This window comes from Anopheles merus, chromosome 3L (assembly GCF_017562075.2).
Source record: "Anopheles merus strain MAF chromosome 3L, AmerM5.1, whole genome shotgun sequence".
In the NCBI taxonomy this organism is placed as follows: domain Eukaryota; kingdom Metazoa; phylum Arthropoda; class Insecta; order Diptera; family Culicidae; genus Anopheles; species Anopheles merus.
Genome location: NC_054085.1, coordinates 1,933,312 through 1,949,475, shown reverse-complemented (window position 1 = coordinate 1,949,475; position 16,164 = coordinate 1,933,312). Strand labels below are relative to the sequence as shown.

Here is a 16,164-nt window from a genome sequence, read left to right as displayed (position 1 = left end):
CGTAATGAACTATTTAGCAAAAAGTTAGAAGAAAACCACAATCTACGTTAAACATTTATTCAGTTCTAACTCCTAACTTGTGTTTGACGTATTAGTTAAATTTAAAATTAGGCTGATAGTGCCTTAGTTTTATTTATGATATGCAAAAAGCTGGTTGTGTGAAACCCCAACCGTACAAAAAAAATTATAACCAAACCGTATGAACGGCTGTAGGCTCTGAGACAAATCAACACTGCCCCAAAAACTAAACCAACAATTCGGAACGGTCAACTCAGCGGGAATTTTTGAGCCCCTCTAGTCAGCTCGGCAAATTCCAGAGTCAATCGAAGAAAGGCGGCAAAAAAACTGTCCGAAGCGTAGAACGGATACCGTATGCAATCATCGGTTATTTCTAAACAAATATACATAATTCATAGCTGTTATAATTTTTCCCTATCCTATTATTCCTATTTGTCTTAACAGCATGCGGTAATAATGGATTAGCTTTTTGTGGAACTTCCTTTGGGATTGTCCTTCTGGGGCAAACATCCTTCTCAAAGAAACCCAAATAAGGCGAAAAGGATGCATCGCACCGCAGCAAAGCACAGCAATACAGAAAAAGGGTTGACGATATCTGCAGAAGCATTGCCTGACCGCAGTGTGACTTAGAAACAGCGGGCAATAAAAAGATAATCCTTTCTTTGTCTTTCCCATTCTTCCAGGCGTTTGGATGCATCGTGCAGTCTACGAGAATTCAACGCAAATGTTCAGATAGCAGAAAAGGGTTAAAGGCAATTGACAGTTACCCTTTTTTCTGTACATAGTGGATCCACCGAGTAGTCTATGAAGCTGTACATTCGGGACCTAGATCATAAATCTTCGAGTGTCTTCTCGCTACCGTTGGCCTAGAAAATGTACGCAGAACCACAGTAAGGCTTCCGTTTGATTCAATGTGCCTTCAAGCAACATGGTGTTAAATAGCAGAGTGGATGATTTGCATTGCCAGATCAAAACAGAACCGTGCATAATTTATGAATTGTAGTAATCATTCCCTCAACAGTGTAGCTTTCTAAACAGATTATTGGACCAAAGTTTTTGACCTGTTTTCTGCTAGATTCTGAGGTAGTCTCGAATCTGATTTGGGACAGCATGTGTAATAAGCATCCTGAATAGTGAATCCCATTTGCAATTGGTCATCTACTGCTGGGTGATCATGTTGCTGGTATATGGGCATTGTGAATGGTCAACCGTTGGGAATGTTTTATTACTTTATTGTGCACATCATTAGCATGAGTAACATACCGGTAGATGTCATAACTTACAGCTCGCTGCTCATGTGTCGCGATGGTTGAAATGAATTTGATGAGAATCTGCTTTAAATGGTCAGCGCCTATTTGCCAGATATGGTAATTTACTCTTGCATTGAATGTAAGTCAATACGTTAAGCTTTCTACTATTCATTCCTTTTACGTAAAAAGAGGGTTTGTGATTCTGCTTGATAATTTCCTTCTTTATCATTGATGAGTTTGTGAAAAGATGAAAAGGGTGTGTTTTTATGTTATTTTAATTAGAATATCTTTTTACTATGTTTTTTGACGATATTTCATGTGGATTCATTTTTAAACATTTGATCAATCTGTGGCTGGAAGTAATGCCAATGTATCACACAATTGTATGCACAATGTACAATGTATCCAAATCATGGTTTTGGAAGAAATTAGAGTGGGCCTACACGTATCATGCATGCTTGCTATTAGCTTCAACGAGCTCTTAAATATACGATGTTTCTATCAATGCTTGATTCATGCCTTATGTATAGTATGTCTTTCATGGGATTCAATAAAGTACTCATTGTATTTACCCGTCGTACCATCGGTACAACGGTGCGGGAGGCAAAGTACAAAAGAAACGTATAATTAGATCTAATTTTTCCCCTCCCCTAATTGGCAAAACAGTAACGGTGCCTAGAAAGGATGCTTCGCCTCAATATCTTTATCTACCGAATATGGTTTGTGGCTCGCTGAAATATACCCTACACATTCTAAGATAATGCCGACAGCGGAAAGCCGACAAGCATACGAATGTGCCTGCGAGAAACGGAGAGAAAACACATACTGTCTTAATCGAAAGTGTGTCTACCCCCAGAACGATGGTTTGTTTTTCGAGTCGACTGCCACGGTGCGGTGCAGCCGATCTTGTTTGAGTAAAAAGTTGGCCAGCTCTACAGAAAACAAATGGCACATCAAATGGCGAATGAACATAGCGGGTACGGTTTGCCTGATAATCAGGTAAACGGAAGCGGATAGCATATACCCTGCAAAATGCGGGGCGTGATATATGGATTTTTGGCAGATGAACCATACTGGCAATGGTCTTTGGGACACATAATGGATCGTCGTTCATGGTATTTATGCGAATTTGTTTATTGTATGGGTTGTAAAATTTCGACATTGGTTCACTTTTTAGCAAACCAAACAGAACCATCTCCATATGCCACCAATAATAGAGAAAGACTATAGTAAAAAAGTGACATTAAAAAACAGTTAGGTATCGATCCAATATTTGCTTATCGTAAAACCAGCTAACAATTGAGCACATAAAAGTAACGTCTGCTTGAGGATAGTAAAGCACACGCCAACTTTTTTAAGCCGTAACAATAGCATATGATAAAAAATATTCGGTAGGTATATAACGAATGAATGCCATACTTACCTGTTTACCTGTATAGTTCTGTGTCCTTTATAATATGCAAACACAGTTTTCAAGCTAGCACAGTTAAAAAATGCAATAAACAACAAGGTAATAAGTGCCTTATTTTCAGACGCGCACTGAACAGTGAAGTCTGTTTGGCGCGACGAAGCGTATATGCTACATGATATAAGTCCCTGTAGGCAAATTTATAACGTACGTTTTCTTAACAAAATGTAAAATATTTGAATTATCTTTCGTAACGGGAGTACTTGCCCAAATATTTATTTTATTGTAAAATAATCAAGCAAGAAATCCTTCGAAGGAGATTAAATAACATATAAAGTTTTCGAAGAAATAAATACAGAAGTTTCAAACGAAAAAAAAAGAAAAAGAAAAAAAAAGATGGAGCATGTTCTAATGTGTCAAATGTACTGTTTTTGTACCGTTTTTTTAAGAACTATGTTTGATTTGCCGAAAACTAAAGTGCTATAATAACAACGATTCTTGAGCTGTCGAAAGGTACGTTGAAAAATGTTTACTGAACACGGAGGTCGTGTTTGCAGATTAATTGATATGCGATCAAGAGATCCAATCGTAGTCATCAAATAACAAACTAACTGGCGGATAAATGCTTCTGCTCGGCTTTAGATTGGGCCAAAAGGTTGACAAATATTGAACATATTCTCGCAAAGCTTGATCTGTGCAGTAACGGAAACCATGCGTACAAAAGTTTAGCCTGGCTTTTAAAGCATCGGGGTGGAATATTTAGTTTCAGTTCGGATTCATTTATTTAGCAATGCTCCAAGTACATCCCCTAAGAATGGCGATATGCACGCATTTTATCTGTTGCAAGGCGTACAGTTTAAAGGTCAAGAAAAGTGGTCCGCGACAGGGCGGTGTACGGTGCTAGTTCATCTTCTCACAGACAGTTCTCACCAAATCCAACAAAGATTTGTTATGATTCCGGCCCACCAACTGTCTACCCTGAGCATCGTTTCGTGGTTCTGAACAGGATGAACAGGGGTTTCCTTTGGCGTATTATTTATATCTCGGCTTCCTTGTGGCAATTCGGAACTTGGAAATTGTTGGGGGCTTAGACCTCTGCACAAAGGTGAGGCAATGCGAAGTTCAAGTTCAGCCACTTGGCCAAGGACTGACTACGCGAAGGAGATAGATGCAGCGGGCTTACGAACAAGTGATCACGACCGCAATGCGAAGGGTGTGTTACATCGACGCCCATGTGTTTGGTGGTGGACGGATTTGGATAGCGTTGGCGATGGTACCCCAACGATCAGCGGGCGGACAAAACCGAGTCATAGGCCACTGAGCCACAGTGATCAAGGAACTGAACATTATATACGGTTATTACATGTAGGTACCGGTCGGCACAGTTTCACTGTTTTGTTACCACGCAACGCGTACCGGTACGATGAGACGATGGATAATCTTCGGAGGAGAACTAAATCGAATTGAAAATTCATTTCAAACATTCCGCTGAGACGCTCGCGATAGCTAAACTTTTGACCTCTCTCACATACAGCATAACACGTCACGCTGGAATCTATGAAACGATACTTACACCCCCTAAGCTGCTGTCCGGCCGCCGATGCATAAGCGAAAACTTTGTACTGTATTTACTGGCGATCGGTGTGCTATGCTAAATTGTTTACATGTTTCATGCAATCCTCATAAGCATTGCGAACTGTATGCTGAATATTGAGTGATTAGGATTGTTTGTCTTAAGCAATAAATTGGTCTAAAAGATAAATTTATAACATCTATCTTACATACTGAAATATATATTTTCCTAATGGATTAGATTTCGTTTTATTTCATTAAATGTTTGCATACACGCCAATTTTTTTTTATTTGAATGGCCTGCTTGTTTGCTGATACATACTTTCAATATTTTTTGCTACACTAGTCAATTTTGCAAAAAAGATAAAGCCATCATCTTCTATCATGACACATAACGATTAAAAACTTTATAAATAAGCTGCCCGTATTTCTGAAAAAATCTAAAGTAGGCAGGTATCTATGAGATAGACAAGTTGGCTGCTACATGTAAGTTAGTTTTCTAACTGAACCGAGCCGCGTAACAAGGAAAACTAGCGGTAGTAATAATAAGTCTTGAGAATCTATGTAGCCCAACATCACTTTGTAAGTCAGTATACCAAAGAAGAAGAAAATATGAGAAAAGATGATTTTTTTTCATAGTAATTGATGACAATTCTGTCATTTTTTATTTAAATATTCAATGTTATACTTGAATCTGTATCGATCGGTTAATTTTCTTATTAATAATATAATCTCTACAAACGAATAATTATACAATAAGCTTATTATAGTTTTTACTAAAAAAACATGCGAACAGCTGTAAAAAGGAAAGTAGGTAAATCGGTACATGGAGCTGTTAAAAGGTAATTTTTTTTTATATAATCCTTTAGTAATATATTCTTGCAAAAAAACTTCCAGTCAGCGCATTAGTATCATTTTATTTATAGTTTTAGTTTTGATTTATTTACTAACAACACAAAACATTGGGAGCTGTATCGAAACCCTTATTTTTTTAGATATCCATGACACGATACAAGCTTTGGAGAATAAGATGTCATCCGAGAAATGCTACTCAGATGAACCTCCCATTTGGCTATTGCATCCAGTCGACTACAACTTACATTTAAATACCGTTAGTACTACCTCACCGAATTGCTACGCTTCTGTAATGTACCAAAACTAGCACCTTCTCAAAAATACACAATGCGCCGGTATTGTACCATTGGTTTGACACAAAAAATGAACAAACAAGTTCATCGCTACGGGGGGCTTGAAGATCATTAATAATTCATCCGAAAATTCCAACCACCGGAATTTCTGGCATCAACAGAGCTTTGAGCAGTGCGAACGCAGAGCCACTGAAATACGTTGGACCCAACTTTGGGTTTTTTTTGGTTGGGGCTTTGCTTTTTTTCTCCAGGTCAGGTTTACTCATCTCGATACTGGGATGACGAAATTCAAATGACAGCCCTATTTGTGCACCAACTGCTGCCACTTAAATTTTTCTTGATCTGGCTTCTGATGTCTACAGGGATTGATGGTTTAGCTGTTGACTGTTACAATTTGTACACATTCTTAGAACTTGTCTGCTTCTGTTTTGTTAACACTCAAATATTTATGCTGCCAGTTTGTCTGCCATGATTTTGGGCGAGCGAGCAAGTCAAACGCTTTGACGAATTAAGTGCATAAGAGAATTGTAATCCCAAGTAAAAATAAATGCATAAAAAGTTAGATATTTAGTGAATTGACAAATTTCAAACAATAATATCTTGATGGACATGATGAAACCATTAACATGTTGTTTTCCTTGCGATGTCCTTTCTTGTGGTGTATGAGAAAATAGACATTTGTATCTATCCCAACATGAACTCACTTGTCGGTAGACTAATCAAATAAATGTAATTAAGCTCGTCTCATCGAAGGAAATGAGGACAGGATATGTAATTACTGCCGATGGATGCATCGATTTGCGATACAGTTTAGGTATAAAAGGAACGATTTGAAAGAGTTGTGGCACAGTCAGCCAAGACACTTCACACATTCTATTCGTTTTTACGAATTAGACCGTAAATCTACTAAGAAATCCAAACCTACAAAGATGGTATCAGGAAAGACGGTATTCCTTGGTGTTTGTCTCTTGGTATTCATAGTTGTTAACAATGCGCCCGTTAAGGCTAGCCCACAGATTGGTAAGTTGAGTTAGATTGTTGTGATAAATCGGAGCATTTCTTAAACAAAATACTTGTTTCAGAACTTATGGGAGGATATGACATTATTGGAATCTGCATTACAAATTGTGCACAGTGCAAAAAGATGTATGGAGCATTCTTTGAGGGCCATTTATGTGCAGAAGCCTGTGTTCAGTTTAAGGGCAAAACCATTCCAGATTGCGAAGATTTGAGTTCAATTGCACCATTTTTAAACAAAATGAACTAAAATAACTTAAGGAATATTGTTCATATAAATGCACGGAATAAACAAATGTAAAGCTACTGCACCAGGAAATGTCACTGGGAAAAACACTGAATAAACGAGATCCTATTGACAAATAAAAAAAAAATCATAAGCAGTCTACAATTTATGACCGTGAACAATGAAAGAACTCTCTATTTGCTCAACCATTCGGTAGCTGGTGGAGGCAAGTGTTTAGATAATATAGTGAACTCAACATACCATATGGTGACCACCATTGAACATCAATCTACCGCATCACAAAATCGCGGGAACGTTTTGTTTGCCCAAGCAATTAAAAGGGCAGTTCTGGAAGCTCTTGATCTGGTGTAATCATAACAGTTCGAATCGAGCAACTGGACGCCCTTCATTGTGGATGTATGAGCGCTGAAAATCTTGAGCACTGTAAAGTGCTACCATTACGTTGCAATTGTCTGACATTAAGTGCTCCGATCCGGAAAGCATCCTTGGCGTTAGTCGAGTTGGATTTCATTCGGACCCAGTGATCTGGTCAAAAGACAGCAGCCCGAACTACGATAGCTACCTTCTCGGTGTTTAAGTGTTTGCCTCTGTTGTGATAGTTTGAGTGTCAGAATCTTCATGTTTAAGGGTAGACACAGATCTACATGGGTTTTGTTAAACCTTAGGTGGAGCACAGAGGCTTTGCTTGGGTTGAGTTTTGCCTCATACAGTATGTAAACACTTAGGAAGGAGCATTAAGAGGCTGATGTGATTTTTGTAAAGCTCCACGTCATATATCTACCATTTGTTGGGGCCAGATTGTAGGCAGAATTGTAACATATGGTTTGCTGGCTGAATCAAATGTATGGAAATTAGAGTACTTGAAATACCGTGAAATATTTGTAGTGTTCAGGTTGAAGTATATTTGGAATGCTTAGTATAAATATAAAAGTGACATCTGTTTTTCAGTTTGAAATTTTAAATACAGACGCTATATATTTATTAAATATAAGCTAGTATTAGGGCCATTCCATGTATTGTATGAGTTCACCTTGAACTATTATTATCCACACACTATGATAGAGTTCATGTTCCCACGATATCTTCTTGACGCAAATCCTTGACACGTTAGCGATCAACATTTGATTTGAAAAAAAAAGCTCTCCACTCCGCACTCAAATCTCCTGACTAGGTTCTGCAGTTAACATGAAAAATGTACCGCACTTTTAAACAGACCCAGAAAATCAATATTTGTTCCTGATTCTGTTGCCATTTACACCTTTTTTGCTCCTCTTTTGGGTTCGAAGCTCACTAGCGAGAGGGTATCGATCGCGATCGACTCATCGTGTGACCGTACCGAAGCACCAAAACATAGCGGACGTCAATAGCTGACTGTTTCGAATACCGTGGCGGTGTAGGGCTTAACAATACTTTGAGGACATGATTAATGAGATGTGTGTTAACCATGTTTTCAGTTATTCTTGCCCTTAAATCCAATAATTGAAGAAAACAGAGTACCAAACAAAAATCAACCGTACGGATAAAGGTGTACGCAAATGCCTTTTCGACTAGTTCATGCCGCACAAGTCTAACGTCGGGCTCAGCAAAGAGACCTGCAGGTTCAATATTGAAACTTCAATAGGCAACATTTGTATCCTCGTAAACCAATTTGTATGCTTTCAAATTATCATCCATCAACTAATGGGTTACTGCTACGGTGTGGTGCAGACAATTTTCTAAACAGAATACGAGGAAGAGATGCTACTCGGTAGGATGTTTTTGCTGCTCTTGATTTACCCGCTCCATGTGTAGAGCTGTTGACTGATCACCATTTTATCAAACTTCAGCCGTACAAGGCATTTCTGATAACCGTTACGTCACTAGAATTAGTTGTGATGTATCATGGAGCTACCGATGATTCTAGACACTTCGGACTAGAAGAACAGACCCGAAAACGACGAGCAATAGTTCACAGCCTCTCGTGACTTACTAATTACTTGTTCTCGTTAGAATCACCGCGATTTACACACGTTCTAATTAACGGTGTCGGAAAGCTCTGCTAGCGGTGCGGAACAGGCAAGCCAAAACTTTTCCCGAAAGTATTGTTTGTGCGGCATGTGAAAGCGACTTTAAATCTAATTTTAATAGCTCACATCTTGAGGGATAACCTGTTTTGTGCAGTAGCCAACTTTTGAATAAGCAAACTGTAGAGAAAGGTTTGACGAATAAAAATAAAACTGTGAAGTTTGTATGAGAAAATATTTTGATAACAAAATTTTTCTTTTATTTGTTTCATTTGTAATGTATTTGTATATAACTATCTCGCCTGGTAAACTTATTTTTTTCTAAATAACTAATTTATACCATCTCTGCTTTGCTACTTGGGATATTTAAAATAACATCGTAAACCGCTAAACACATTGTGGGCCGCTAGGCACATCGAATATAAAAAAGTACTATGTATAACTATAACAACAATCTTGCTCTTCATCTGAGAGTTGGAAAATGGTAATTAAGTTAAGTTAAATGTAACATTTGAATATTTATTAAGCCTTAAAAGCTATTCAATTCCCCACTGGATATTATAAGTAAATTAAGTAACGTTAAGGTGAAACATAAACATTCTCAAATAGATCAATTGTTTTTAAATTCTGATAGGAGTGTCTAAATTTATTGTAATGAGCCAAAATAGCATTTCATTGTCTTCATTCTCAATTAATGATCTGCACAATGGAACAGTATGTTACTTATTATTTCATTAGAAGAATTGCTTATGACAAAAACAAAATTAGGCTATCGTTAGCACTTTTCTTTTAACAAAGCGTAATATCTTTGATGAAAGTAACGAAGTAGATTCCACTTGTAAAACTCAACATCATATTTAGAAGTAAAGGTAGACGGAATGCCAAACTGATCAGATGAACCAGTAGACGGATGTATAAATTTGTACCATCTTTGACACCATTACCGATGAATAACTATTTTAAATAGAAATTCTTGGCACCATATCTGGATTAAACACAGCTGTTTCTCCGCAGGAGGTAATCCGTATATCCGGTTCCGGTATATTTCTGTTCTTGTTTTAGTTGCTGTTTTACTGACGAATATCGAAACCAGATTTGTTACAGATCTCTTGATTTTTATCTAACACAGCATACAAACTCGTAGAAACAATGCGCTGTAATAAATTGATGTGAAATAATTTATTCTTAAGTGATTATCCATTAAAATGTGATAATTATTAGATTCGACCGAGCGATAGTGTATCATCGGATTTGTGGACGTAGTAATCAACATTGCCGCCTATTGAGTTTCCTTTTTGGTCAAAGCTGTTGAACGAGTGACTTGATTTTGTTTGAATTTCTCACGATACTCTTTTGGCTGGCTGCTACTGTCAATTGGTATTTCAACAGCGAGCAAATCATTCCACTCCTCGAAAATGTTGCTTCTTGCTCAATCTTCACAACGTACGGTTCAGTAGATCTCATGCAGATGGTACGGTGAGCTCGTCGTCCCTTGCCGAATGGTGTTCAAGTTGAGCGACAACGAAAAATACGATATTGTCCCATTGCTTCGTTGTGTAAGTATTGATCTGAAAGCTTACGCTAGCCACAACAAGTACCAAAAAAGTGGTAGCGAGAAGAATGCAGCCCCCAGATAATGTAATTATCGGGGGTGTGTCAAAATGAATATTTTATTTGGATGTTAATCAGTTTTGTAGTCTTGTCAAAATACGTCGCTTGGCAATATTTTGTTAACTAAGCTATATCCTTCTATTCTGTAGTTGTTATCATTAAAATCGTAGTTTTGAACCGTTTGAATAAACAAACAGGTTTAGAATCGTATTGTTTGAGGTTTGCAATTTGTTAGCAAAACTATCACGATTTATTAGGAATTTTCGAAGAATTATGGCAGATTAATCAAAAAACACCCAGGAAATTCTGCCCTTCAGCTGGCCTGCTGCTAATGAAGTTCTTTCATTTATTTTTATGTAAAATATGATTAATGTGATAATGTTAGTGTTCGGTAACTACCGACTAATAAGAACTGATGTTACAAGACGTGTAAATTTAACCAGCGTTACAAGTTATTTGACTGGCATCAACCTACCTTCTGTTGATCCGTCTTGATTGTATAGCAGCGTTTGGCCTGCTCTTTGTTATAGTTATTTAAGTTCTAGGTTTAATTCAGTGATAAGGCAGCTTGTTTGGCCAGTCACTTAAACACAATATACAATTAAATAATTAAAGAATATTTTTTTCTTGCAACAAGAAATAGCGAAAAGGTGTTACTGTCATCCGTAACAATGCATCATATAAATCATTTAAAAAAATACCAGGAACTAATAATCTATGAAGCATAAAAACGTGTTGGATCTCCTCCCTTAAGAGTACATCCAACCTATTTGTTGAAATTCTCATTCCGGAGCATCTGCTAAAAGATTAATCCACCACTGCAAAAAGCCTCTAAGCCTTAATCATACCTTCGTCCAGAGCACTAATCTCAAACTTTCCCGCATCAGGTAAAAGTCACACCAACATCTGCCTGTTTGGGCGGCTTACACGCAGTTATCATTTCAATGAGTAAGCAAAATAAATAAACATGAAATTATCTGCGCAGCTCAGACACCGTCTTTTTTCTCCTTTCCTACCCTGGTGCAGCTATGTGGTTGGAAACAAGGCGATTTCAATCTTTCTCCATAACTCACAGCTCACTGGGCATTCGTTGCAGGCCAGTGCATTGGTCGGCCAATGCGCATGCTGCAACTTACCGGAACCGGGAAAACATTTCGACTGCCAATGCTTTCACGTTGCTGAGCGAACCTGAAGGAGTGTTATTGTAGTTCGTCTTTACAGGCATCTATCGAGCTTATTCTTACTTGATATCTTCTCCGGTATCCCGGGCCCCGGGAATCCCGTTCCGGTTTCCTTTCCAGGAAAGCAGGAGGTGACAAAAGTAGAAATTATTCAGATTAGGCTTACATGTCTAATCCGCTTGGTGTGCGAGAGCAGCAAGCACGGACAGTTGATGTTGTTGCGTTTAACATATTTTCGGTTATGTTTCGTTGTTGCATCGTGACTGTACTTTTAGCAACCGGAGTTCGTTGAGCAGCTTGGGCTGAGAAAAGCGATTCAAATGCGTCGATCTGATAGAAGCAGCAGAGCCCATTTCGTTTTTTGTGTATTATTGTGCACTGAGTCCCTGTATAAATAAACACACTTTGAACCGGGTTAACCGATGACCGGGTACAGATACAATGGGGTTCTTCCCGACTCAGGACTTTCAGGTGAACTTGTAGTATTGTCGAAGGCGTAGAGCATTATAACAAAAACAGTACGTTTTGTGGGCAGGTTCTTCATTGGGGTCCAGTGGTCTGGTTTGCTCGTTTCTTAGCATTTTTAAATCATTTGTTGCTTAACACATAGCCATACCTCATTGAATGCTGCTGGACTTTGGAAGGTGGTAATTTGTTACAAAACAAAAGAATGAATAATTCGTTGCACCTTCTACAAATGATTTCCGATGCAATCATTTTTCGATACAATTTCAGAGGAAACTGTAAACACGAATAGCAGCAACAGCATGCTCCCTGTACAAACGCTCTTACGGCTCTTACAGGCAACGATTGCATACGCGTCCGTGTAGAATTTCGTAGTATCGATTAGAAAACTCATAAATCCTGCTGCACAACATGTGGTAGGTATTTTGAACTGATAATATAGAAGTTGCAACGAATTCACGCTCCAGGGGACACAACGGTGACACTTTGGTAACGTTTAGTCAATGATATATGAAACTGATTGGTTGTTGGTAGTTTGTGAATGGTTTTCTTCTGATTTCGTGAGTAAGAACGGTTACCATATTATTGTTATCATTATACGTGTAAAAGTTACTCTCCTGAAATAGTTGATTCTCATTTTCTAAATTTTTTAACAATACTAACCTCTCAGTTCGGTCGATCTACTAGTATCGATTATTGATCGATCTCGATCCTTATTGGAAAGAAAACATGTTAATATAAGAAAAGCATGTTATTAAGTGCATTAAGCATTAACAAACACTGGGAAGTATGTGTTGTTTCTAAGCAAGTCATACTCACACATATTTTAAATTATACAGAATGTATTATTAATTAAAACAATCACCATGCACAGAGGTATCTGTTCTGATATAGGATATTGGTTTCCGATAAAGTTATCCTGTAGTGTAAATATCGACATTGCTGGTTTGTTTTGTTTACAAGAATGTCGTTTACCTGCATATCTGTTAGTGATGAAACTTGTAAACAGTTTAAAACAATGAAATTATTTATTACCTATATAAAACTAATCAATTGCGAGTATTTCAAACAAAAAGCGACGCAATCTCAACAGAGCAAAGAAATCAACAATCTCACGCCAACAAGTATGATAAATACAAAGTGCTACCGGAACAGATCGTTTTACATCGATAGTTGCACCTATTTACATTCCTATAGACATCCTCGGGCGCTAGTTAACAACAACGACAACCGAACGGAAGATGCAGTACTTCCGAAACCTTTGATAGTAAGACCTTTGACCAATGTGTGCCTTGTATTGTGGAGCTTCTTTACGTAAGGAATTTCCATGCGCACTTACGAGCACATTTAGGTAGCAAAGGAGGCATGCACCGTTTATCTGAGAACAAGCATTAGCTCCCGTTCGTTTGTAGCACATGGTTGATTGTTTTACAGAGACTTTATTGACATCGAGATACCTCGATCACCTCAGGTCAGATTTCAGTTCGCTACTTCAGAGATAAGGGCCTATAACAGCCATAAGAACAGACCAATTGGAGCGCTCGCTTTTTGCTTTTCTCACGTTTTCGCTCAACATTTAATAAGGTTTTAATTAGACTCGATTTAAATCCGATTTTCAATATTTCGTAGATTGTGCTGATCATTACCGATAACCGCAAGGGGTCGTGGCTTTTGCCAAGCAAAGTCTCAACGACTGCAAGAGCGCTGGAATGGTTGAATTCAGCTCGCACACCAGCCTGTGGCCATGTGGGATGTATTACAGAGGTAAGGGAGTACAACAGTGTGCATTACCGTATCATGTGAGCATCGTCTCTTGAGAATGTTATGGCCAGTTTTTCCTAACTCTTGCTGTATACCGGGATGCGAGGGATGGTTTCAGCGGAAAAGAGGTAACAATCAGTGACATCCTATAGACTACGGTAGCAGTTTCTCATGCGATGTCGTTCAATTCTTACTGGAATCTGGTGGCCCGATCATGCGCCTCCGCTTTTAATCGCTTGCTTCCGTTACGATTCTGGCGTCAATTGGCAAAAGGAAGGTGGCTGTATCGGCTGGGAGCGATGTTGCAGTAATTTGAGCATGCTGGGATCAAGCTGCAGAACATTTATTGTGCATGTTCTGTTCAATATCGTGCCAAAAGTGGATTAACGATAGCGCACTACAACGGGGACATGGTTGGGTTAAAGTTTCTCCGTGCGCCTGATCAACTCCCGTGAAGCGAAACGTTACTTTGGAGAGCGAGTGTGGATGAACCAATGAACTTTGCTTCATCTGGCGCCAAAAGGCTATCGTCGCGATTCAATTGGTGTTTGGGACACATTCTTCAGTTGCCTTGGTCAATGTTGGCAAATAATCCACTCCGTACCGCTGAAGCATTCTTGCAGCGATGGAAGATGCAGGCACGGGAACTGTGTTTAGATACACAAACTGGAGCCAATTGTAGAGGAGTGAGACGATGGCATGCAGGAAAGAAGAAAGCAATATAGAGTGTGTCTGAAGAAGGGATCATCTTAAACCGATACTGAATGAGTGGGAGCAAGACGCGGGAACCTGTGCAGCAGCATAGACGGTGAAACAATTCAAGCGTTCACCCCTGCGCTTCACTGTTTGCTGACGGTTCAAAAGATGTGTCCACATACTCAATGACCCAATATTACCCGGAAGAAGAAACGCAAACCGCTTCACCTGAACGCTATCTCATGGGACCACCCAAGCGCACCAGTCCATTCTGAAGTTCATGCATTTTGTCGCATGCCGCTGCCAGCCACACACACGGTAGCCGTAAAAGAGGTTGGTGGGCCGCAACGGTCAGAGCATAAGATGACAAGCGCAAATAGCACTTGGAAAATCTAATAACAATAAAACGTTCACCTTTTGCAAGGGATCTGAAGGGACCGTGGCTGAGCGATTCGTGCGTGCCGTGCCGCCGCTGACCGTTCCCGAAATCGCATCAGCTAATCCCATCAACCGATGAATCATAAGAGAATCTCTTTCGCTCCGCTAGTACCCTGTTCGCGTCGTTTTGCTGGATAGCGTGGCCAAAGCGCTTGCCACTTGTAAATGCAAATTTTGCTACCACATTCAACCGCCAACACTGCGATGCACCCAGCGCCTTTCACCGCACATAGCGTGTAGCGTGTCCAGCGTGCTCTTACATGGAGACTGTAAAAGGACGCAAACAGACCGATACAAGTCAGTGGAATGGCCGTATAGGTTTTACAAAAAAAAAAAAAAAAAAAAAAAAAAACAATTGCTCATCGATCCTCCGGATGTCACGATCCCCGTACGGCGCGAAATGTGCGTACTGGCACGGGTTTCTTATCGATTTCCTCAGCAGCTTCCTTTGATCTAAAAGCTTATCATGTCTGGATGAACTAAAAATTATGTTGCACATATGATAATGCAAAACTTTATGCAACATCGCAGGCTGGATATAATAAATTACTTAGTTGTTTCTTACTACTAACATTATTGAAATATCATATACTTTGTTAGCTAACAATTTTGAAAGTTTTTAAAATTATCAACACACCAAGTAATATTTAATGCCTAAGACTTTTTAAAGGCACTGTTTTACGAGTATCTTGTGTATGAATTATGAACATAGCTCATCTTGGCTAATGAAGAACAAATGAAAAACTTTTCGGTATATGAATGCATTCTTGCATAATCCTGTGACTACTTTCCAATACAGGCCGAACTCACTTAGTCATCTTAATGATATTTAATCCTTTCCTCGCTTGATGTGTCATCGCTTAAAGTTGAAGTAAATATAGGAGTAACCCACATCGTTAAACAGGCTGTTTAGCGACCGGCGATAGCAGGGGGAAGTATCAAGATTCTCGGATGACACCTTTCACACCTAGCATGGATTTATTTCCCACGACAAGCGTTCGAGCACAGAAACGATGGATGACCACGGCAGACAGGCGTACACGCGCGACCGATCGTGTGTTTCAAATATTTCTAAATTAATGATGATAATAGTTTAAGATGACTTTTATAAATAAGAATATTATTATAATTCATAAAAATTACATTTCATTAATTTTACCAACATTATCATTATTCCTGTTCGAGTTACGCCGCCGAGCGATCATCGTCGATTAGCGAAGGCCACGTTGGAAGCGTTTGCGTTTGCTCTGAAGGTTGACATCGAGAAAACTTTTCCTGTGTACGTGGTTCGAGTAAAGCTGAAAAAAAACCAGCACGCTAAAGCAAAGGTTGGGAAAGTGGGAGCGTTC

The 16,164-nt window shown here is 39.0% G+C and overlaps 1 protein-coding gene across 1 annotated transcript; it reads left to right on the top strand.

Moving 5' to 3' along the window:
- Positions 1-5,074: 5,074 nt before the first annotated feature.
- On the top strand, positions 5,075-6,780 carry LOC121598696. The gene is made up of 3 exons (XM_041925914.1): positions 5,075-5,359; positions 6,206-6,416; positions 6,479-6,780. The coding sequence occupies exons 1-3, from the start codon at positions 5,075-5,077 to the stop codon at positions 6,661-6,663; spliced, it is 681 nt and encodes a 226-aa protein (XP_041781848.1). The 3' UTR covers positions 6,664-6,780.
- The last annotated feature ends 9,384 nt before the right edge of the window (positions 6,781-16,164 follow it).

What these genes read in the sequence shown, in the direction of transcription:
- LOC121598696 (XM_041925914.1), top strand. Translation starts at nt 5,075, where the DNA reads ATGGAGCTGTTAAAAGGTAATTTTTTTTTATATAATCCTTTAGTAATA. An exon ending in ACAACTTACATTTAAATACC is followed by an intron (nt 5,360 to 6,205) that starts GTTAGTACTACC and finishes TTTGCGATACAG; the next exon opens with TTTAGGTATAAAAGGAACGA. An exon ending in TAAGGCTAGCCCACAGATTG is followed by an intron (nt 6,417 to 6,478) that starts GTAAGTTGAGTT and finishes TACTTGTTTCAG; the next exon opens with AACTTATGGGAGGATATGAC.